Consider the following 20,822-nt stretch of genomic DNA (forward strand, 5'->3'; position numbering starts at 1 on the left):
TTCATCTACTTGGTCATTCTGTAGCTGACATTTAAGACCTGATTAGATTTCAGACATGTAGGACATGATTAGATTTGGAGCGTGGTTCCGCTGTGTGGTTAACATGGCTCCACTTTGTCCTTTCAGGCAAACACAGAATGAAAAATGCTAACCAAAGTGATTTCATATCTCTTTACTTATGTGTCTGATCTCAAGTACACAGTGTGCTTGATTGATGTACAGTGTCTCCTTTCAACCGTCTCTTATTACCTTGTGAGTCATTTACTTTCACAGTTTTGTGGATGATGTCAACTTTTAAAGCTAAACTTCCGGTGATATGTAGCAAATATGCCTTGCTGCCTGTTTCTTTGTTAATTAACAGAAAATGTTACACAACGCAACATTTCCCTGTTAATCTGTGTTTGTGTAAAAAAGTGTATTTGAAATTATTTTTATATTTTATATTTTATTTATTTTGTTTTATATTTTAAAAACAGTCTTCCAAGTAATTAATTTCTAAGTAATTGAATAAAGGTCAAGAGTGTCACCTAATAAGACATCAGTTCAGGTTTATGCTCTGAGCCACCTGATCATCGCTATGTCTCCACTTCATTGGGCTCACATGTCACCTGTCACCCCCATTTATCAGACATTACTTTTGGTGGGGAACTCTACAAAGTGATGTTAAAGGCTATAAAGTTGCCTGTTCCACCAGTGCACAAAACAAAAGCAGCACTCAATGACCATCAGGTTTACTTCAACCACTAACCACCCCCATAGACCTTGGTCACATATAACTTTAGAAGAAGATAGTGTACTTTATTGGTCCCCGTGGGGAAAATCCCTCTCTGCATTTAACCCATTCACTCAGTGAAGCAGTAGGCAGCCATTGGGCGCCCGGGGAGCAGCGTGTAGGGACGGTACCTTGCTCAGGGGTACCTCAGGGTAGCTGTTCAGGGGAATCGAACCCCCGACCTTCCGATCATGGGGCCACCACTCTACCTACTGAGCTATCCCTGCCCACTTTGCTACCAGCGAGCCCATTTCCTCCAGTCCGTAATTCTCCCTGCAGTTGACAGGTTCTCCAAGTCAGGCCATTTTGTCTCTCTGGACAAACTCTCCTCTGCCTCCGAAAACACCAAGCTCTTTGTGGCTCATGTTTTCAGACTCCACAGACTCCATAAGGTCTCTGACAGAGGTCCTCAGTTCACTTCAGAGGTCTGGAAGACCTTCTGCACCTCCCTGGGAGCCAAAGTAAGCCTTAGCACCGGATACCACCGGCTATCCAATGGTCAAACCGAAAGTTGTCGACATGTTTGGACCTGGACTCTGGAAGCATTACTAAGGACCGCTGATGGACAGCGCTGCTACGGGGATCGGCTGAGAAGACCAAACCCCAAGTATGCACCAGGGCTTGCTGCCAGAGGCATTCCTCTCAAATCACGCAAGCTAGCTCCATGCTGTATTGGATCATATGAAGTCAACACCTCCATGTTTTGCTCACCTCCCATCCATTGACAGCAATCACCGAGGCAATAGCTAAGCGCAGTCATCCACTCTCCGCCAGTTTGTCAGCTACCTCATGGTGGTAACCAGGCCTCATTGCTTCGTATCTTTATGTCTATGCTCTTTACTTGCCTTGATTTCCTTGTGCCTTCAGTTTCTGACATGACACCGCGTAACTCGTGTGCAGCTCAAGTTTTGGCTACCCTCCTCAGAGCTCCATGCTCTCCTCCTGCAAATAAGACCGCAAATTCAGTGTTCACCTTTTCCCCAGTAATTGCTCTCCCCACTCAACACCTAACTTAGTTCTCCCTCTGTTTCAATGCCTTCATGTTAGACACTCACACTATGTTCTTAAATCTGTAAAGTGAAAGTAAATACAAAACTTCAAGGATGTTTCACTGATAATTATCAGAAACAGTCAAAATGCTTGAATTTGTCTTGCAAAATAGTGATACTGAAAACATGGAAAAACACAAGTCTTGTTTTAATGTTCATACACTCACTGATTCTGAATTTGTGCTCAATATATCACTGGGTGTCCTGAAACGCAGCACCCAGTTGCTACTAACCCTCTTAATTACTACGGGAACAGTAATGTGTATATTTGGTTAAATGTGGGAATCTGCTTGACAATAACAGTGAAGCTTTCATTTTTACAGACAGTACACCCGACTTATAGATAAACCGGTGGTTTTAAAACGGCTCAGAGACTAGGTAGCTCTTACTGTGGCCAACCGCTCGCACTAAACCACAGGTCATGCGGAAACGCTCTATTCAGAGATACCATCACACGTATTTCTGCAGAAACTGAAGGTGTAATGAAACTGACCTCACACAGCTCCTTATCTTTGCCTAGCCTAGATTTTATTTTTATGAAAACATCGCTAAAAATTAAAATTAAAATAAATTAAAGGATTAAAGTCAAATATTTTCTTTTTATAGAGCAGCATTCCTCACAGAAATGTGGCAAAAACAGAACCACCAGCTTCCTCTTCTCTGAGTGGACTCACTTCTCCTCCTGCTATCAGAGTCATATGCTCACGAATCCTGACACCCTGACAACACTCCCTGTGGACAGCCCTTTACCAGAGAACCCTTCTACCTTTCGATATCTAGGTGCGAGAGCCTAGCGAAAGAGAACAGAAGGACCGGAGGCTCTCACCCTCCTTGTCTCATTTCCTCTTAGACCAGAAACCAAAAACTTTAGAAGATGTCTGATGCTCTCTGTATTGTGGGTTCGTTGTTTGGTGAGTAGCGTATACTTTGGTTTTGAACATCTACAGCAATGGTAGCAAAGGAACACAGGACTACCCTCGATTCTTTTTATAACCTGAGGTTCGTTTATTCTTTTTCTCGCAGGCTCATCAGAAGGACAGCAAGGTATCTAGCTTCAACTCTTTGCTCGTGTATGATGTGTGTGTTTGGCTTTTGTATTTCAATCATATGTTGTTGGGGGTTTTTTTTGTTTTAACAGAATGTGGTTCCTGTTACCTGATAAACATGGAATCTGTAATAGGCATTATTGCCTCTGACATCATCTTGACCATCTTCATCACTATTTCTGTATTTTGCTTTGCGACTCATCAGAGGAGAAAGAGGGAATGGGAATCACACAGTGGTGAGCACTGTATTCGTGTGCCTTTCTTTACATGTGTATGTTTGCCTAGTGGTGTTATGTCAAATGGCCATTAACCTGACACTTCTAAATCTCCTATCAGGCAAAAGAAGTGTACCATCATCAATTTCAAAGAAAATGGCAACAGAGGTCACAGAATCTCCATACCAGGTGATGTATAGACTCTTTTAAAAATAAAAAATGACTAACTAAAAACACACTTGAAACAAAACAATACATATAATGTATATTATACGTATTACAATGATGCATTGATTTGACTTTTCTGTAGGAGTTACATGGAGTCCAGTCAGATGTTTACAGTGAACTTCGGCACTATAGGAAATGACTGAATAACATAAAAAGTATCAAAGTGCTGACAGTGTCCTGTTTGTAATTAGCTCCACAATGTAAAATATAAACTAAGATTTGTCACATTTACTCACAAATAATTTGTTTATTCTGCATTAATTGATTGATGTTGTATTCAGTGAGTACTGCCTGGCACTAAATGTAATTGTTGCTGCTTCACGTTCCTGTTTTAGGCTGTTTTATGATATGTATTTGTATCTAACTAATAATAAATGAAACTACATTTTAAAACCAGATTTTTGGCTCAGACAGATCCTGTCAAGTCTTCAAAAGTAATTGCATTGCTTCATTTATGATTTAATTTAAGGTTGGCTTTATTTTCATCACACTCTGACAGCTTACACCAACACACCCAGCACAGGTTAAATCAAAACATATTTATTTTTTACATTTGTTTGTTTGATCAGAGAACAAAAACGTGTGCTGAAAATCTAATTTTGGATAGAAAAAGTCCCTGCAGTATCCGGATGTGGAAGCAAACTGTCTTAAGTTGAGTCTCCTGAGTCAACAGACAGTGATCCGTGATTCATAAGGAAGACATGCAATCTGAAAATAGAGAGGAAAAATGTTAAAACTGCAATCAGAACATGTGGAACACAAGCCAGATATAGAAAACTGGTTCATCTTAAGTGAAGGAAATGTGAGGAATTAAGTCGGGCAATGTGGCATCAGTGGTTTTCTAAGTCAGGTTGGTTACTTGGAGTTATACTTGAAATGTGATTCAAATCCAGAGGAAACTGACCTCTGTGCGCTCATCAAGCGACATGGCTCTTGGATGGAATGGGCAAGCTGCTGGGCCTGTGCTCTTGTGGGACTAAAGCAAAGAAAAGATAGGATCACAAACACTGATATAACCCTCTGGAAACAGTCACTGTGTGCATTACATTAGTAATTAAGAAAACAACAAATTCTTACCAACTGGATAGGTTTCAGAGCTCATATATTCTCTGGTTTCTGTGGGAATATTAACAATTGTATAGCTTTTTTATTTCTCACAGCATAACTCCTGGAAATATGTCATACAGAATATGGTCTTACCATCATAGTCCGTTTGTTTATTGGTGCTGACTCCAGCCAGGCTGTTACTGCTGTCTTCCAAACTATCCCAATTTGGCCTTTCTCTGATTTGGCCATGGACCAACATACCACTCATCCCATTAACTTTTCCTCGTGTGGCCCACCTTTGGAGATTGGTGCTTTGACCGCCACCCTCCCAAGCATTTGTTATCCCTCCTTCCTCACTGTCTCTGCTTGCTTGGAGTTCTCCTTGAATCAAACTATGCTCCCTGCTCCCATGGTCCTGAACCAGGCTGCTGGTCATATCCATCGCTGCCATACCGTCTTTGCCCACTACAGTCACCTTCCTTGACGGAGCCTCATTTTTTGCCACAGCTCCGGGAATCATGATCTCATCGCTGTCAAGGTCTTTGGACACATCTAGGAAGAATGGAAGTCATTGCTATGCCATCTGAATCACCACATTCACCGCACTGATACAGACAGTTTGATTCAATTGGCTAATAATTTTGATTAAAAGCACTGCACCTCTGCTTTCATCTCCATTTTTGTCAAACGCATCAGGTTCTGAAATATTAGAAAATATCTTTGTTTACTGATATAGCATTACATTCTTTTTTACTAAATTTGCACATCATCCAAATTGCTCACGTACCTGAACATCTGTTGGTTTCAGAGCTCTCTGTAGATTTGGCATCTGACATATCTGTGAATGAATTTTTAGCCATTTATTGAAAAAGTAATTGTGCTTTTTTGTTTGTTTGAGTTCTTTTGTTTTGTTCAGTGTGTTTTTAGATGCTCTTTAAAAATGAAAAAGGAAACAACAAAAAAGTATACCGTCTGAGTCTTGCTCATTCACAGTGCCACATAGAGGGGTCCTTTGTGCTGCATTAAACAAGTAAAAGTAAACAACAAAAACAGCACGATTACTAGAAATGTTTCTGTTCTCCTTAATGCACTCAGGATTTTTTTTTATAGAGAACCAAAAGTAATTTGAGGATGTGAGTACATCTGAAAGCTACATTTGGAAGCACTGACCTGTGACGGCTGCAGGTGTGGTCCTTTCTGTAGTAAGTGCTAGTGCATCTACAAATTTGCAATGAACAAGTCTTGTGATCATTTCAAACAATGGTACAAGCATTGTTTAGCGACATGAATAGTTCTTACCATGTAGAAAGCTTAACACACCTTCTTTTGGGGATTGCCCTGTTAGACAGATTTGAATTTTATTACAAAATTAACAGTTTCCTGAACAATATTTAATTATTTACTCTCTTTCAATGGTTTACCTTTGATAGAAGCTGCCACCACCATATCTGCAAACGGAAGCAGGAGCAGGCAACACAAGAGGCTGAAAAAATTATTCAAGATTTCAGTTAGAAAATATATACTTATATCAAAACTAATGCAATATCTCATTTGTGGCTAGTACATGAAAGTAGCTTTAATTACAGAAGTTTAAAATGCAAAATAAATCCATCCAGACTTACATCTTCATTGCTGACTTTGGGTCCTGGGTCTGTCCACTGTTGGTCAGTAAGGGTGCAGTTAGGTGGCTTTTATGTGCTGCTGCTTTGTCTCGCTTTGTGACCTTTAATAGGCCTTGCCTTAGTTAATTATAGATTCTCACAAGAAGTATCAAATTGAGTTTTAGTCAAAGACTGTTTCTTTGTGTTGAACAGTGCGTGAATGGCACATAGAGGAGCAACAATTAGGTTAAAGGCTCTGATATGTTTACAAAGGCCTATTCATTTCAGTTCAGTATGACAACAATCATTCTTAACATTCACAGAAGCCACTGGTCTTCCCCTCATTTATGTGTTAATTACAGGTGGCTGGTTTTGTTTTTTTTTTCAGAGAAATGCCCCTGAGGCTATTCTATGGCCACAGAACATGTATTGTTTCTCCATTGTCCATTTATTCATTGTGGTACTACAAATGTCATGAAGAGTGCAAGATTTCAGGTGAATCTATTTAAATTGCAATTTCATATATATCCCTTCTTTCTCTAGTTCTACAGTACAACCACAATGATATTAAAAGCAGGAAAATTATGTAAATCACATTTAACCCTTACTGTTCATAATCTATATGCTTTCACATTATGATTCAGATCAATTTTGAATTCATAGTAAAAGTTTGCAACAAATTTTGAACAACAGATCAGATTAATTTAGAATATATACAAAACCTGTTCTGCATTAATAAATGAATGATTTATCCTTAAATATTTTTTCACAGATGATCAATATTTATTCAATGTTAATGAACACTTAGAGCAAAAGAATGCTTATTGCAAACTTGTCTGTGCGTTCAAAGCAGCAATAAAAGGTCAATCACACGCATGCCATTATAATCTTGTTCTGCTGCATTCCCTCCTTTAATCTCTGTTTCAATAGTTCAGAATAGATGGATTACAGTTTGTTTATTGTTAGATATTCTCACATGTGTTATCTGCTGGTACACACATTTATATTTAGTATAGCTTTAATGATCACTCGTCTTACTATAATTCACACTTTAACTATACATTCATACAGAACTTTATTCCATACACTTCAAGTATTTTATCTTCTTCATATTGACTGCAAATTCAGAATCCCCAATTAACCTGACAGTCTTTGGACTGTGGGGGAAAAAACCCACTCTAGATACACTGAAGTAGATCAAGCATGCAAATTCCACACAGAGATGCCACAGCAAGCATATGAACCAGGAACCTTTTTGCACTGAGGCAACAGTGTTAACCAGTCTACCACTATGCCCACCTTATTTCAGACCTCATACCTCTGTTACTTACGATCATTCCCCCTGATGTTTTACTATGATGCTGTTTGGCGATTCCACCGTGATGCTTCAAAGACCAATAGGTTCCTTTGTCTGCAGAAACCTGGGCAAATGTGGAGGAAACACTGACTATTCATGTGATAGATAAACATGGCATGTACATTTTCACAGTTTCAAAATTCCCTAAAACTACACATTTTCCTTGATTTGACGCACATTAGTGGACCTAAAAAAAATCTCAATGAATGAAGGTCATATTTGAGTTTTATTTTCGTGTATTTTGGGTCACTTTAAGAAAAGTAATCAAATTTCAACCATAAATGATTACATTTATTATTTAGGTATTTTCCCGATGTCAGATGTGAAAATAACAGTACTGAATTAAGTAAACCGTTTGTGATGCTCAGATAAATATAGGCATTGGCCTTGCTTAAGCCCACACAGGGGAAATTCACTTGTTACAAAAGCACAAGGTACAGGAAGAAAAAATGAATTAGAGATATATTAGAAAAAAATAAAAAATAGAAACAAAATAGAAACAAGAAAGCCAAAATACAATATTATGCACACAGTAATACATTTATTTATATTCATACATTTACTTGTTTTTAACAGATGGGATGTTTTAGTCTACTTGTGGAACCGAACACTGAGTTTTACATAAACTAAAAAGCTTTAACTACAGAGACGTCCGGATCAAAGTTTCCTCCTCTAGCGAGACCTGTTGGTGGCAGACTGAGTTACAGTCTCCCTATGAAAAGGAAAAGAGAGAGCGCCCCCTGCAGGAGAGGCTGTTCGCACTAAGCTCTTGATCTCGAGCATCGCCATATTGACGTCCCAACAACGCTGAGAGGTAATCGGGTTATTTAATCGCAAATATTCGTTGGTTTAGAGCTATTTGTGGGTGCTATGCACACGAGGAAAGGCTATGGATAAGTAACACAGCCGCGACGCCATTCTGCTGTTCGATCACAGTGATTCAAGGGTGTTTTTTCAAGGCGTTGTCAGCCAGTTGCCTCGCCAGCCAAGCTGGCTATTCACTCCCCTAGCTTGTTAGCTTAGCACTTTTTAGCTTTAAGAAATGTATTTTTTCGAAGCTTTTTGTGAAGTTCCACTTTAATAATGGGCAATTGGAAAGTCGTTTTACTACTTTAACGCAGAATTATTATTTTCTTTCCGTTACAGACCCATAGTGTGGTCGAGAGCTTGTTGTGACTTTGTACCCGGCTTTTTTTACTCTGCAGTTGGCGAAGCTAATGCTAACTAGCATGTAAGCCAGCTGCCCGGCTATCTCTTAGCTCCACAGTAGGCCTTGTGGGGCCACAGAAGGCTTGTGCGCACATTTCACCTCTTCATCAAAGTATTAAGCGGGCAAACTGGCTCCAGCTGAACGCGTGTCTCGTAGCAGATAGATCATTTGTCGACTGGATGCTCTTCGTGTGCTCGTAAATTTGACATAACCTTAATAACGTTATATAGTGGTTGGCGTACGTTGGCTAGCACACTGCTCGTGTTTTCCTGATTGATACTGTTGATTTTAATTAACCTACATTTCTGCCCCGTTTCAACAGGAGATACTGGCTTGGTGTAGCCCCCAGTGATGACTGTATTGAACCCCGTACCTCCTGATTAGACTGGTTGGATGCCCCCATTTAACATTCAGGTTGCTCCATTTTATACGCCAGCACATTTCCACACACTAGACATCCCCGGGCTATCCTTAGTTTTGTTTAAACGTGTCTGTTTTACTTTAAAATTGCTCTGTTTTACTTAAGATATTATTACTGCTCTTCTGTAGCGTGTGGGGAATATTCACATTTTCCTTTTGAAAGTTTTAATCAGGCTACCATTGAGAGTCTAAATATGTCTTAAACTTTTTGCTACACATTGCTCATCATTTCTTCCTGTAATATTTAATAAATGCCAAGAACTGGTATGGTTTTTAACAATATATATATGTGTATATTTTTTTGTCTGTTTTCCTATGTAGCTTACTTACCGTAGAGGCATTTCAGCCAACTTTGTTTCAGTTCACCTTTCACCATTGTCCTGGAGGAAACCTCCCAGGTATGCTGTGCTGTCTTATATTTCAATATTTGGCCAACATTTTATATACAAGGCTGTTTATAACAGTTGGAATGCTAAACCAGTACTCAAAAATGCTTATGTAACCATCAGTATGTATTTGTCTTGCACATTTGTGCCCCTGTGATTTTAATAGAGCTTTATTGTATAATTTCATTTGTTCTTTTTCTGTCTCATCTCAGGAGATTTAGAGAAGACCCTTTGTAGAATATGTCTGGCCCTGTTCCAAGCCGCTCTCGAGTTTACCCTGATGTAAACACACAGAGACCTCGGGAATACTGGGACTATGAGTCCCATGTTGTTGAATGGGGGTAAGGAAAAGGGGTTATTGTTGGTGACCTTGGTTTAGTTTTTGTTTTTGTTTTTTTGTTTTTTTTTGTTTTTTTCCTTTGGTTTTTAACTCTGACTTTTAAAAAATTTTTCCCCAGCAACCAAGACGACTATCAGCTAGTCAGAAAACTAGGGAGAGGCAAATATAGTGAAGTGTTTGAAGCCATAAACATCACAAACAATGAAAAAGTGGTCGTCAAAATACTGAAGGTATGGATGTTTATCGATTGATTGTTGGTGGATTTCACCTTGTCACTTCAGTTGAGATTTTATAAGCCTCATGAGACCTCGTCCCTGTCCATAGCCTGTCAAGAAAAAGAAAATCAAGAGAGAAATAAAGATCCTGGAGAATTTGAGGGGTGGTCCAAATATCATCTCACTGTTAGATATCGTCAAGGACCCTGTGGTAATGTTCTGTTTTTCTACTTAAAATAATTCGAGGCTTTTAAACGCGAAAGACTTTTTGCAAAAACACACATTTCCCTTTTTCTTTTAGTCACGGACCCCAGCTCTGGTGTTTGAACATGTCAACAACACAGACTTCAAGGTAATGATGTTGTTTTTGTGGACTGCTAATTTTGAAATGTTAATCTTACTGTTTTTTCCCCAAACTGCCTCTAATTTGTTTTGTTTTTTTATTCTTTTATAGCAATTGTATCAAACTCTGTCCGACTTTGACATACGGTTCTACATGTACGAAATCTTAAAGGTAAGCAGTTTTTCGTACATGTGGATTGCACCAGCTGTTCTGTTATTTTGGAAACGTTAGATCAATATATATCTTTTTATTTATTTATTTTTAATTTTTTTTAATGGCAGGCTCTGGATTACTGCCACAGTATGGGAATTATGCACAGAGACGTCAAGCCACACAATGTAATGATTGATCATGAACATAGAAAGGTATTGTATTATTATGTTGGCTATTGTCATTATCATTTGTGGTTCACACCAGCTTAGGCTTGTAGCCCGATACAGTTATTGCAGCATATTCTGACTTGTTCGTCTTGTTCAGCTCCGTCTAATCGATTGGGGTTTGGCTGAATTCTACCATCCAAACCAAGAATACAACGTGAGAGTGGCATCCAGGTACTTCAAAGGACCTGAACTGCTGGTAGACTACCAGGTGAAACTATTTATATTACTATCTGCATGTAGAGGCAAATAAATGTCTGTGTTCAATATATAATCAAGTCAGGAAGCCACTTCAATCCAGTGCCCGTCTTCATATTATTTGTAGATGTATGACTACAGCTTGGACATGTGGAGTTTGGGTTGCATGCTTGCCAGCATGATCTTCAGGAAGGAACCTTTCTTTCATGGTCATGACAACTATGATCAGGTATGATCTTTTTTTGTTTTTGTTCTTTAAATATAGTCTTGTCAGTGTGGTCAGGGACCTTATGGCCAAAATAGAGCTGCAGAGCTTTTTTTTTTTCCCACAATACAGAGTATTTTTATTTTCTACACAGTCACACTAGTATTCTCAGAGCAGGCGCTGGTGTCATCATAACCTTGTGTGGAAAACCAGCAGCGATTGCTTCAGGGTTTGTTTATTCTTAACTTTGTGCCAGCTTGATGTATTAAATGAACCAGGAAAAAAACAAAGGGTGCAAGACGTGACGACATATCTAAGGACGTACGTCATGACACAGTTTAATCCCGTCTGTAATGTCAGTTATGTTAGGAGCTTTGCTTATCTACACTAGGACTAAGGTCAAGATGCTAAAGTAGTCCATTAAATTGAAGCCTAGCATCAAGTCCTCTTTATTGTAACTAAATAGTTAGGATCCTTTATTGAACCTCTCTTATAAAACATTAGTATTCCATATTTGATTATTTGTACATTTTAGCTTTTGATCACCTGCTAATGCAGTTTTCAGTTGTATTTATCAGCATTAATTCATCTAGCATAATTCCATTTCTTGAATTATAATATCAAAATGCAGCGAGCGACAGATGATTCATATCGGTATTTCTTACTTACTGAAACAGTCATAGCATTTCAAACCAGTTTAAGGGTCACAAGGTTGATTCATATACTTTCAAAGGAAAAGCTATCATAACGATGACTGTGCTACGATCAGTTAATCATTTCTCTAGATGCTCCACCCAGTTGAAGTAAACCACCATCGATAAATAGGAAACCTTTGGTCATTGCTAATAAAAAATACTGAATCACAGTAAAAGGTTAAATTACACGTTGATTCGCATGGGCTTTTATTTTCTGGAAATATGTGTGACTGATAAGAAAATGAACCACTGGAACTGTGGTTTTTTTTTTGTTTTTTTGTTGTTTTTTTTTGTTGGTATGATGTAGCAAATTTTTATATATATAGAGAGAGAGAGAGAGAGAGAGAGAGAATTTTTATTTTTTTTGTTTGGGGATTTTTCTTTAAAATAAAAATAACGTCTGATTCTTAAATAATTACTATCATCAGGTTTTGAAATTATTTTCCTTTAAGCGTGCTTTGATAAGTTTTATGATTAAAAGCAGAATGAACAGAATGAGTGTCAAACATGCCCAGTCTTAATATAACAAAATGTGTTGTCCTGTATTTGTACTCTCCCACCATTAATTATTGGTCTGTACACACCATGGTCAAACAAATGCTTCATGTAATCCAACTGCTTTTTTTATTATTATTATTTGTAATTTTTTTGTTTGTTTTGCAGCTTGTGCGAATTGCAAAAGTACTTGGCACAGAGGACCTGTATGACTACATTGACAAGTACAACATTGAGCTGGATCCACGGTTCAATGACATTCTGGGAAGGTAAAAGATCATAGCTGCTTGTTCATAATAAAGCATCCATTGAGTGTTTTGGCTTATGACTAAGTTTCAATGGCCAATTTTTTGCCTCTAGGCATTCCCGCAAAAGGTGGGAAAGGTTTGTGCACAGCGAGAACCAGCACCTAGTCAGTACAGAGGCTCTAGACTTCCTTGACAAACTGCTGCGTTACGACCATCAAGCCCGCCTCACGGCCAGAGAGGCCATGGATCATCCTTACTTCTGTAAGTCTTGTATTTCCTGTCTCTGCATGTATTGCTTTTTTTGTTTGTTTGTTTTTGTTTTTTTAACATTTTGTGGTTGCTTACATACATGTTTGTTCTCAGATCCCATCGTAAAAGATCAGGGAAGGGGGGCCACTCCTGGAGGGATGGCTGCCAGCTCCACTCCAGTCAGCTCCTCAAGTATGATGGCCGGTGAGTAATCTTGTTCAAAGTGGCATGCACTTACAGACAACAGTCTTGCTAGCTGCACGATGCTTTTGCAAAGAATTATCTAGAAGATAGATGACCTCTGTTAGATATCTATAATTAGCCCTTTACTGTAAAGTAGAGGTGTGACTTTGTTGACTTTTTTTTTTTTTTTTTGAAGGAGCACCTGACAGTGGCTGCAGTTAAAGTTATGCACTGGTGTTAAAAAACATTAATAAAGTACATCACCGTTTAGAGCTGTGATTTTCTGATTAGTAATGTGGCAACATTTCTTATAGATTGCATCAGGTAACTTTGGTGCATAATAATATCAGCTGCAGCTGCGTTTAAGGCATGCTCTGCAGAAGTTGCTCATATTTATTTTTCTCAGAATGGCACCTGGACAGCTTCACACTTTTTCCTTTTGAAAATAGAAAAGTTCAGTTGAAACAAATTGAAGCAACCTAACAGCATGCGTGTGTACGAAGATGTGTGCTGATTGTATATTATAACTATGGAACATTTTGAAAACACCTGTATTATTCTAGCTGGCTTGAACTTTGTGATTATGAATATTTTTACTTGTGGTGTAAGATCCAGCCCATCGTGATGCCCGTTCTTTGATCTCCCTCCTTTCTGTAATTGTGCATTTTCCGGGTGATTAATGATCCTTCTTCCTTTCCTAGGCATCACCTCAATGTCCTCCACACAGCCCATGGCTAACATTGCTGGATCACCCGTCATCCCCGCCCCCAACACCCTGGCCACACAAGTCCCTGCGGCCACCGGGGCCCAGCCCTGAAGCCACTTCCTCACCCGTGTTTGTGTCCCACGGCCATGACCCACGTAGCTCTCACTACGACCCAGGGCCATGGCTCCCCCTTTTATGTTGGAAAAATAACAAAGAAGATTTAAATTGCTTTTCACATTCAGTTCTATTTTGACACCTGGACTTGACAGAAATGTATTGTTGCACCTGTCAGAATTATTAGAAATTAATTTGGGTGTGTTACTTGACAATGCTATTGTCTAGAAATCCTAATGAGATGTAGACCTGAAGAGAATGGATAATAAAAATTTATTTTGTATGTTTCAAATATACAGTCTTGCTCTTGAAACTGTTTGACGGGGATCCTGCTGTATTACACTGTGAACCTTTGACACGACTTCACGAAACAAGAGTCAGGAATCTGGCGCGCCCCACCCAACAGCGCTCGCTGGTCGCACACGATGTAATGTGCAGGAGTTGTAGGTGTTTTGAAGTTGTTAGACGCTATCGTTCTTTAATTGGACTTTTTGTAGATATTCTACAGTTACTGTCAGGTTGCATGCACCCAATGCTGAGTTTCACAGGGTCAATAGTTTGCCAATTTTATGTTACTTCACTTCTGTATGTGTATGTATGTGTTCATGTTTGTTTTTTATGAAGTCTCTTACACATGATTTTGATTATAGACAATTTTGTAACTTTTTTGTTTTATGTTGGGAGGGGTCATCACCTACAGAAAACAACTTCAAAAATAAACAATTTAAACAGGGTTTTGCAGGCCCTACATGTTATTGAATATACACCAGTACATCAGGCTGGTCATGTAGGTATGTGTCAGTGAATGGAAACACCATAGTCATTGTTTACTGCAAGAAAAGTTTACTTGAATGAATATTTACACCTAATATTAGGTTTCCTTTAGATGGACTAGTGGATATAGGTGTGTTTTTAGAATGTAAGGGTTCGAAATACCTGACGGCAACCTCTGTGTGGGAGAGAACAAATGAATACATATGTAATCGCTCACACACACCCCTTGAGATTATTTCCATATTATATTTTTCTTATCATTTGTCAGATAAAATTCTCAGAACCAGGTAGAGCTGTTCGAGCTTGTCGAGGACCACGCCCCAGTGCAAGCGTGGAATAAAACAATGAATTAGGCTGGGATTTCTGAATATCGCAGGCCATTCTGTTCATGAAAAAAAAGAAAAAACATCACCAGGCTGCTAATTTTGGAAGCTAACCCCATGTTTTTATAACTGGCAATATCTTATTTTTAATATATGATTATTGTGGCTAAAAGAAGTCACTTTAGTCATAGTTTGGGTAGCTGTTATTAAAAAAAAAGAAGGAAAAATAGAGAAATAGTCCTTTTTTTCTGTCCAGTTACACTGAAAATGTGAATGAGTGGCGATAGAAGGCTTTTAAATGGTTATCTTCACTACTGGTTCAAAAAGAGCCTAATGCTGAAACCTTGCATTGGAAGGAAGGTTGTCCAGATTACAAAAGCAAACATTAGTCTCCAAACTGTGGTGTGAGTGCAGATTTTTCAAAGGCCAGGAAGAGAGAGAAGTTTAGCAAGCCATTAGTGCAGGGAGCATGGAGAAAGAGAGTCACACCTGATTTATGAATTCAGAGGGGTCTGTCAACTCGCTCCTTTTTGCTATGTCACTAGTTAAACTGATACTTCACAGCAGGCCCAAACTATCCTCAGGCTGCTCGGAGGCCACCACTTCCCCCGTGGACCTGAAAACCATAAAAACACTTCTCTACTTCCCTTTACCTACTACAAACTTGCTAAAAGCTATATATGAGATTTATTGAATAGCTGACCTTAAGAAACATTAGTAAAACTATCCAATGCCATAATTATACACAACTCATGTTCACATTACTGTTAATTAAGACTTCTGTGTGTTTGCTTGCTTGTTTTTAATTCTGTCTAAAACGTGGGAAGGACCTGCATTCACAGCCCTGATCATGCTGTAACCAACAGCAGCAAACCTGAGAGTGAGTCAGCATGACTTGCATAGTCACCGGCCACTTCATTAGGTACATCTTGCTTGTTCTGGGTTGAGCCCTTTTTTGTCTTAAAATTCTATATGGCATAGGTTCATTAAGGTACTGGAAACATTCCTCAGAGATTTTGCTTTGTGTTGACGTGAGAGCATCACGCAATTGCTGCAGATTTGTTGGCTGCACATCCGCGATGAGAATCTCCCATTCCGTCACATTAAGTTGCTTATTCATTTGAGATCTGGTGACTGTGGAGGCCATGTGAGTACAATGGACTCATTGTCATGTTCAAGAAACTGTTCGGCATGGTTTGAACTTTGTGGCACGGCACGTTATCCGGCTGGAAGCAGCCATCAGGAGATGGGCACGCTGTGGTCATAAAGGGATGGACATGGTCAGGTAGGCTGTGCCAGTTAAACAATGATTCGAAATGTGCCAAGCAAACATCCCCCACACCCTTACACCAGCAGCAGCCTGAACCGCCCATACAAGGCAGGATGGATCCATGCTTTCATGTTGATAATGCCATATTCTTTTCAGTTTCATGTGTTATACCAACAACTGATTAACTGCCAGAAATTGTGTTTTTTATGTGTAATCATTTAGCATATTTTAGTAAATAGACTGTAGTCAGCAGGATTTATGAAGAGTTTATATATAAAATAAAGAACGATCTGTTTAATCTTCATCACTCTGTGTGTTTGTAGCTGCATTACAATCAGTCCAATCTTCTTTTGGCTCATAAGATATCTTTGCAGAATGGTGAGGTTATACTTGTTGCAATTTCTACTGCAATCTTGGCCAGATCTTTCTTGAAAAAGACATTTTTAATGTCAATACACTTTTTAAACCTTCCCCCGTGCATTCAGCAATTTCGGTGACGGAAATTACTTCTTGGGACTGCACCTCTTCTTAGCTCACAGGCGTGGCAGCCAGTAGTGTAGATTTAGCCCATGTGCTTCAGTCTTCAACATGCTGTGTGTTGAGAAATGCTCTTCTGCATACTTTGGCTGAAACAGGCGTTTATTTGAGACACTCTCCTCTGACTTCTGAGCCATTTTCACCCAAAGAACTGCTCCTCACTGGGTAGTTTCTCTTTTACAAACCATCCTCTGTAAACTCTAGCGATGGTTGTGTGGGAAAATCCCAGCAGTTAGTGAAATAATCAGGCCAGCACCAAAAACCATGCCGCTTTCAGCCACTTAGATCACCTTTCTCCATCATTCTGATGCTCCGTTTCAACTTCAGCAGGTCATCTTTACCAGGTCTACATTTCTAAACGCACTGAGTTGCTGCCATGTGACTTGCTCATTAGCTGTTAACAAGGGGTTAAAAATGTGTATCTAATGAAGTGACCAGTGAGTACATATCCCCTTACAGAAAGTGAAATTTACTAAAAGATGATCCCATACAGGTGCACTGGATGTTCCCAGAGGGCTCACAAAGGTACATATTACACACAAAGGTGACTCCATTGCATGTGCAGAGTCAAGAGGCCAAATGTTAATCATGAGGCAACTCTGCTGGTAGAATGTGTTTAGAATATTAGGAACAAACCTGCAGGCTGTGTGCACTTCATCGTCTACTAAGGGCAAAACATGCAACATCTGTCAACTTTCAAAATACCCAACTTTCATGCGCACAAACAACATAGATCTGTCTTTTAGATGCTAACTCTTTGGATCTACAGCAAATTTACGTGTTTATCAAATTTAGAGATTCACAATGCGATATATATAAGTGATGCATTTCTTATTTCACATGGTAAGAAGCGGTATTTCGGATTGTCCTGAATGCAGCATTTCGGGAACGCCCCGCTGTTGCAGTTTTTAAGTCCGTTTGAAAACCTTTCCTCCTCCAGATTTCAAAATGGGAAAGCTGGCATACATTTCACTTTTTGTAGCTGCCTTGTCGGTGCTGTTAGGAGAGAGATTTATCAACCTCAGGTACTACAGCGTTCATGTCGAAGCACTTTTGTGCGCTCGGACTGTTTCAAAATAACTTTTTTTATGCAAACTCTGCAGGAAAAGGTGCCTTGCTACTAGAGAGATCATCCCGAAACACCTCCCCAACTGTGTTGCACTCAAAAATCTGGGTAAGCCAACATGCAAGAAAATGCAGCCGATACTTTGATGCAGACTAGAAACCAGAAAAATTAACAATATGTGGATATTGTGCTTTTAGATTATGGATCGGAGGATATAACGATCCTGGAAAACGGGCTTGCCCTTATCAGCACTGTAAGTTGTTTTTGCTGTAAAGCAGCCAAATCTCCACCTCTTAGGTTAACAGCCTTAAAGCCCATAGCAATCGTGTGTAATAAGAATGTTAATAACATCAGGAATTTATAATGTAGCAAGTGTTATTACACTTTGTATAATTACAGTATTTTTCATGCTTTGTGTGTGCAGGGTCTGAAGTTTCCTGGACTGCCTTCCTCAGATGTGCCTGGAAAGATATTTCTGCTTGATCTACAGGATTCTCAGATGAAACCAGTAGAGCTCCGCATGCCAAGGAACTTTGATCTTGACTCTTTCAACCCTCATGGCATCAGTGTATACATCGATCCAAGTGGTAAACAACCCTACAGTTCATATGCATTTGCACACATCGCATGCAAGTGTCCACAGAATGGCATCTGGAAGGCAAAAAGTCTGATGTCCTCGATTTGAGTAAACTTTGCAATTTATTGCTCAACTTAGGGCACTGAGGACAATGTTTACTTTTTTCTTTTGCTTGTGTGTGCTTGCCAAGCATGTGGTCAAACCTGCTGTGATACTTACAGGTGGTACCATGTAAGTACAGTAAGAATAGCCAGGCTTTTCATGAGTGTGTTTGCAAAGCCTAGTGATAATTTTCTTTTTATTTAATTTCAAGTTCTGCATGCTCCTCAACTTTGACACAGTCACACACACACGCCTTATAGACATTATTATTGTTCTCTGCCTTTCTTATTGTTTTTTCCAGATAGCACAGTCTACCTGTTTGTTGTCAATCATCCTCAACATAAAAGCCAAGTGGAGCTATTCAAGTTTGTGGAGGAGGACCGTGCCCTAGAGCACCTGAAAACCATTAAACATGAACTTCTCTACAGGTAAAGTAATATGACAAATTTCTGTTATAAATGACATTTGAGATTTACTGAATAGTCAGCCTTAAACAATATTTGTGCGACCATCTCATGTCATAATATAGTTCCATACAAATCATGCGCATGTTAATGTATAATAACACGACAAAACATTTTTTGTTTCCTTTCTATTCTAGCGTAAATGATATTGTTGCAGTGGGAGTGGATAGCTTCTATGCAACAAATGATCACTATTTTAACCAAGAAATCCTGAAAGTATTTGTGGAGCCTTTACTGCCTCTGACGTGGGCTAATGTTGTGTACTATAGTACTGAGGAGGTAAAAGTGGTCTCTGAGGGTTATTTCTTTGCAAATGGAATCAACATGTCACCAGACAAAAGGTAAGAATGATCACGAGGCCCTTGCACACGGTTACATATGTTTCAAATATCTGAATGTCTTTATTTTAACGTTCTCTCTTTTATAGGTATATTTATGTCGTAGAATTTTTTGATCAAAAAGTGCACGTGTTGGAGCGGAAAGAAGACAATTCATTGGCCAACGTCAAGGTAGCTAATAAAACTGACTTACCACAACAGTGTGGAATTGCTTTTTTGACAGTTTAAAAAAAAAATTGAAATCCATTGAAAAATACTTTGATAATTTATCAACATTTTTTAAATAATATTGCTATATTTACAAAGTCCCTTTCAGTTCTCTTGCCACAAGGGATTCGTGTCTGTGGCTTGAATTGAACTAAGGCTGAACCATAAATTAATTATGGTCATGATAAAATCATTACATAAAAATTCAATTTAAAAAAAAGTGTTTTATTTTTTGTTGTTGTTGTTGTTGTTGTTGTTTTTAATTGAACCTTCTAACTGATTTATTTAAAAATTAATATAAATTTGCATATATGAGTTTTAACTTGAATCATTTTGGCATATCCAGCATTTTTCCCCCAAATTATTGCTTAAAAATTTATCGTGCTATTTATTTAGTCTAAAAAAAGTCATGTATTAAATATATCTACATTTGGTGTTAAAAGAAAATACAAACGCTGAATATGCTCACTGCAAGTACTTGCAGAGTTAAAGTCTTTTATTTATATATATATATATATAGTGTGTGTGTGTAATTGCAGTCTTTCGTTTCACATTTAACCAGTCTGTTGCTGTGGGTACACTCTGTGACAACGTCGAGGTTGACCCTGAAAATGGTGACCTTTGGTTAGGCTGTCACCCTAATGCATGGAAGGCTCTCATGTTTGACCCCAAAGACCCACCAGGATCAGAGGTCTGGTGTTTCTTCTTATTTGTGTTTCTTTTCTCACTATATAACAGCACATGCACCCATTTGTAGAGATTGATCTGATTATGTTTAACATCTTATGATTTCGTATGTTTGCAGATCATCCGTATCCAGAATGTTCATTCTGATCAGCCTGTGGTTACACAGGTGTATGCAGACAATGGACATGTGATCATGGGCTCTTCAGTAGCCGCTTCGTATGGAGGGAAGTTGCTCATTGGCTCTGTGTTCCACAAAGCCTTGTGCTGTGATTTACAGTAGACAATGAAAGCAAACACTGCCACTCACTTTAACACATGAGAGGGGGAAAAAAAAAATCTCAATTCAGGTGTTTAAAAGGACAAAAAAAAAGGGAAAACAAATATTTGTATCTGTTCTCAACTGGGACAGTTTATACTGCACTGCGTTCAGCCTACAAAAGTGGTATTAGACACAGAAATGACTGAACTATCAAGATATTTGCTTCACTGTTAAATAATTGGAACAATTATGAAAATAATGTTTTTAATTTGATAATTTGTGACTGTCTGTATTTGGCTTTAAATAAAAGGTGAAATGTGAACTTTAATAAATAGATTTGTTGTGGTTCCACAATGAAGTTGTCCACTGTGTCCCCAGTAAGTAAATGCACACTTGTCAACCGGGGGGGGGCGAGGAATGTTATTTGATCCATCACCCTTTTCACAATCATCCTCACCCATGAGGCAAGATCTGGCTTGGAGCTCCAGAGCGAGGGCGATTGATGGTCATTTTATATTT

The 20,822-nt window shown here is 38.8% G+C and overlaps 4 protein-coding genes across 5 annotated transcripts; 3 read left to right on the plus strand and 1 right to left on the minus strand.

Moving 5' to 3' along the window:
* The first annotated feature begins 2,489 nt into the window (after positions 1-2,489).
* Positions 2,490-3,706, plus strand: LOC102291914 (transmembrane immune signaling adaptor TYROBP). The gene is made up of 5 exons (XM_005943142.2): positions 2,490-2,732; positions 2,845-2,865; positions 2,960-3,103; positions 3,204-3,271; positions 3,393-3,706. The coding sequence occupies exons 1-5, from the start codon at positions 2,696-2,698 to the stop codon at positions 3,447-3,449; spliced, it is 327 nt and encodes a 108-aa protein (XP_005943204.1). The 5' UTR covers positions 2,490-2,695; the 3' UTR covers positions 3,450-3,706.
* Positions 3,707-3,785: 79 nt separating this feature from the next.
* LOC102292739 lies at positions 3,786-7,381 on the minus strand. Its single transcript, XM_014340366.2, has 12 exons — positions 7,277-7,381; positions 5,980-6,015; positions 5,779-5,840; positions 5,657-5,695; positions 5,528-5,575; positions 5,327-5,374; positions 5,145-5,195; positions 5,018-5,056; positions 4,511-4,909; positions 4,388-4,426; positions 4,215-4,286; positions 3,786-4,018 (listed from the first exon to the last, which is right to left on the minus strand). Exons 2-11 carry the CDS (start codon positions 5,985-5,987, stop codon positions 4,228-4,230), a joined length of 792 nt encoding a protein of 263 aa, XP_014195852.1. The 5' UTR covers positions 5,988-6,015; positions 7,277-7,381; the 3' UTR covers positions 3,786-4,018; positions 4,215-4,227.
* A 624-nt stretch (positions 7,382-8,005) lies between these two features.
* On the plus strand, positions 8,006-14,432 carry LOC102292229 (casein kinase II subunit alpha). Of its 2 annotated transcripts, none has more exons than XM_014340364.2 (15): positions 8,006-8,129; positions 8,848-8,939; positions 9,267-9,343; positions 9,544-9,672; positions 9,790-9,901; positions 9,996-10,097; positions 10,188-10,238; positions 10,341-10,400; positions 10,511-10,594; positions 10,707-10,817; positions 10,932-11,033; positions 12,368-12,468; positions 12,560-12,708; positions 12,811-12,900; positions 13,581-14,432. In XM_014340364.2, exons 4-15 carry the CDS (start codon positions 9,572-9,574, stop codon positions 13,694-13,696), a joined length of 1,179 nt encoding a protein of 392 aa, XP_014195850.1. In that variant the 5' UTR covers positions 8,006-8,129; positions 8,848-8,939; positions 9,267-9,343; positions 9,544-9,571; the 3' UTR covers positions 13,697-14,432. The 2 variants fall into 2 exon arrangements, with proteins under 2 accessions (XP_014195850.1, XP_042079754.1); XM_042223820.1 differs by lacking the exon at positions 8,006-8,129 and adding an exon at positions 8,158-8,721.
* Positions 14,433-17,468: 3,036 nt separating this feature from the next.
* LOC102293625 (serum paraoxonase/arylesterase 2) lies at positions 17,469-20,657 on the plus strand. Its single transcript, XM_005943149.3, has 9 exons — positions 17,469-17,628; positions 17,707-17,777; positions 17,867-17,922; positions 18,094-18,256; positions 18,650-18,776; positions 18,950-19,153; positions 19,240-19,321; positions 19,920-20,048; positions 20,163-20,657. Exons 1-9 carry the CDS (start codon positions 17,552-17,554, stop codon positions 20,322-20,324), a joined length of 1,071 nt encoding a protein of 356 aa, XP_005943211.1. The 5' UTR covers positions 17,469-17,551; the 3' UTR covers positions 20,325-20,657.
* Positions 20,658-20,822: the final 165 nt, after the last annotated feature.

Source organism: Haplochromis burtoni, unplaced genomic scaffold (assembly GCF_018398535.1).
Source record: "Haplochromis burtoni strain Fernald_Lab_line unplaced genomic scaffold, NCSU_Asbu1 Contig_120, whole genome shotgun sequence".
NCBI lineage: Eukaryota > Metazoa > Chordata > Actinopteri > Cichliformes > Cichlidae > Haplochromis > Haplochromis burtoni.

What these genes read in the sequence shown, in the direction of transcription:
- LOC102293625 (XM_005943149.3), top strand. Translation starts at nt 17,552, where the DNA reads ATGGGAAAGCTGGCATACATTTCACTTTTTGTAGCTGCCTTGTCGGTG. An exon ending in TGTTGCACTCAAAAATCTGG is followed by an intron (nt 17,778 to 17,866) that starts GTAAGCCAACAT and finishes TTGTGCTTTTAG; the next exon opens with ATTATGGATCGGAGGATATA. An exon ending in AAACATGAACTTCTCTACAG is followed by an intron (nt 18,777 to 18,949) that starts GTAAAGTAATAT and finishes TTTCTATTCTAG; the next exon opens with CGTAAATGATATTGTTGCAG.
- LOC102291914 (XM_005943142.2), top strand. Translation starts at nt 2,696, where the DNA reads ATGTCTGATGCTCTCTGTATTGTGGGTTCGTTGTTTG. An exon ending in TATTGTGGGTTCGTTGTTTG is followed by an intron (nt 2,733 to 2,844) that starts GTGAGTAGCGTA and finishes TTTTTCTCGCAG; the next exon opens with GCTCATCAGAAGGACAGCAA. An exon ending in GGAATGGGAATCACACAGTG is followed by an intron (nt 3,104 to 3,203) that starts GTGAGCACTGTA and finishes ATCTCCTATCAG; the next exon opens with GCAAAAGAAGTGTACCATCA.
- LOC102292229 (XM_014340364.2), top strand. Translation starts at nt 9,572, where the DNA reads ATGTCTGGCCCTGTTCCAAGCCGCTCTCGAGTTTACCCTGATGTAAAC. An exon ending in ACATGTACGAAATCTTAAAG is followed by an intron (nt 10,401 to 10,510) that starts GTAAGCAGTTTT and finishes TTTTAATGGCAG; the next exon opens with GCTCTGGATTACTGCCACAG. An exon ending in TTGATCATGAACATAGAAAG is followed by an intron (nt 10,595 to 10,706) that starts GTATTGTATTAT and finishes CGTCTTGTTCAG; the next exon opens with CTCCGTCTAATCGATTGGGG.
- LOC102292739 (XM_014340366.2), bottom strand. An exon ending in TGTGTTAAGCTTTCTACATG is followed by an intron (nt 5,576 to 5,656) that starts GTAAGAACTATT and finishes GCAAATTTGTAG; the next exon opens with ATGCACTAGCACTTACTACA. An exon ending in CTCTGAAACCTATCCAGTTG is followed by an intron (nt 4,287 to 4,387) that starts GTAAGAATTTGT and finishes TCTTTGCTTTAG; the next exon opens with TCCCACAAGAGCACAGGCCC.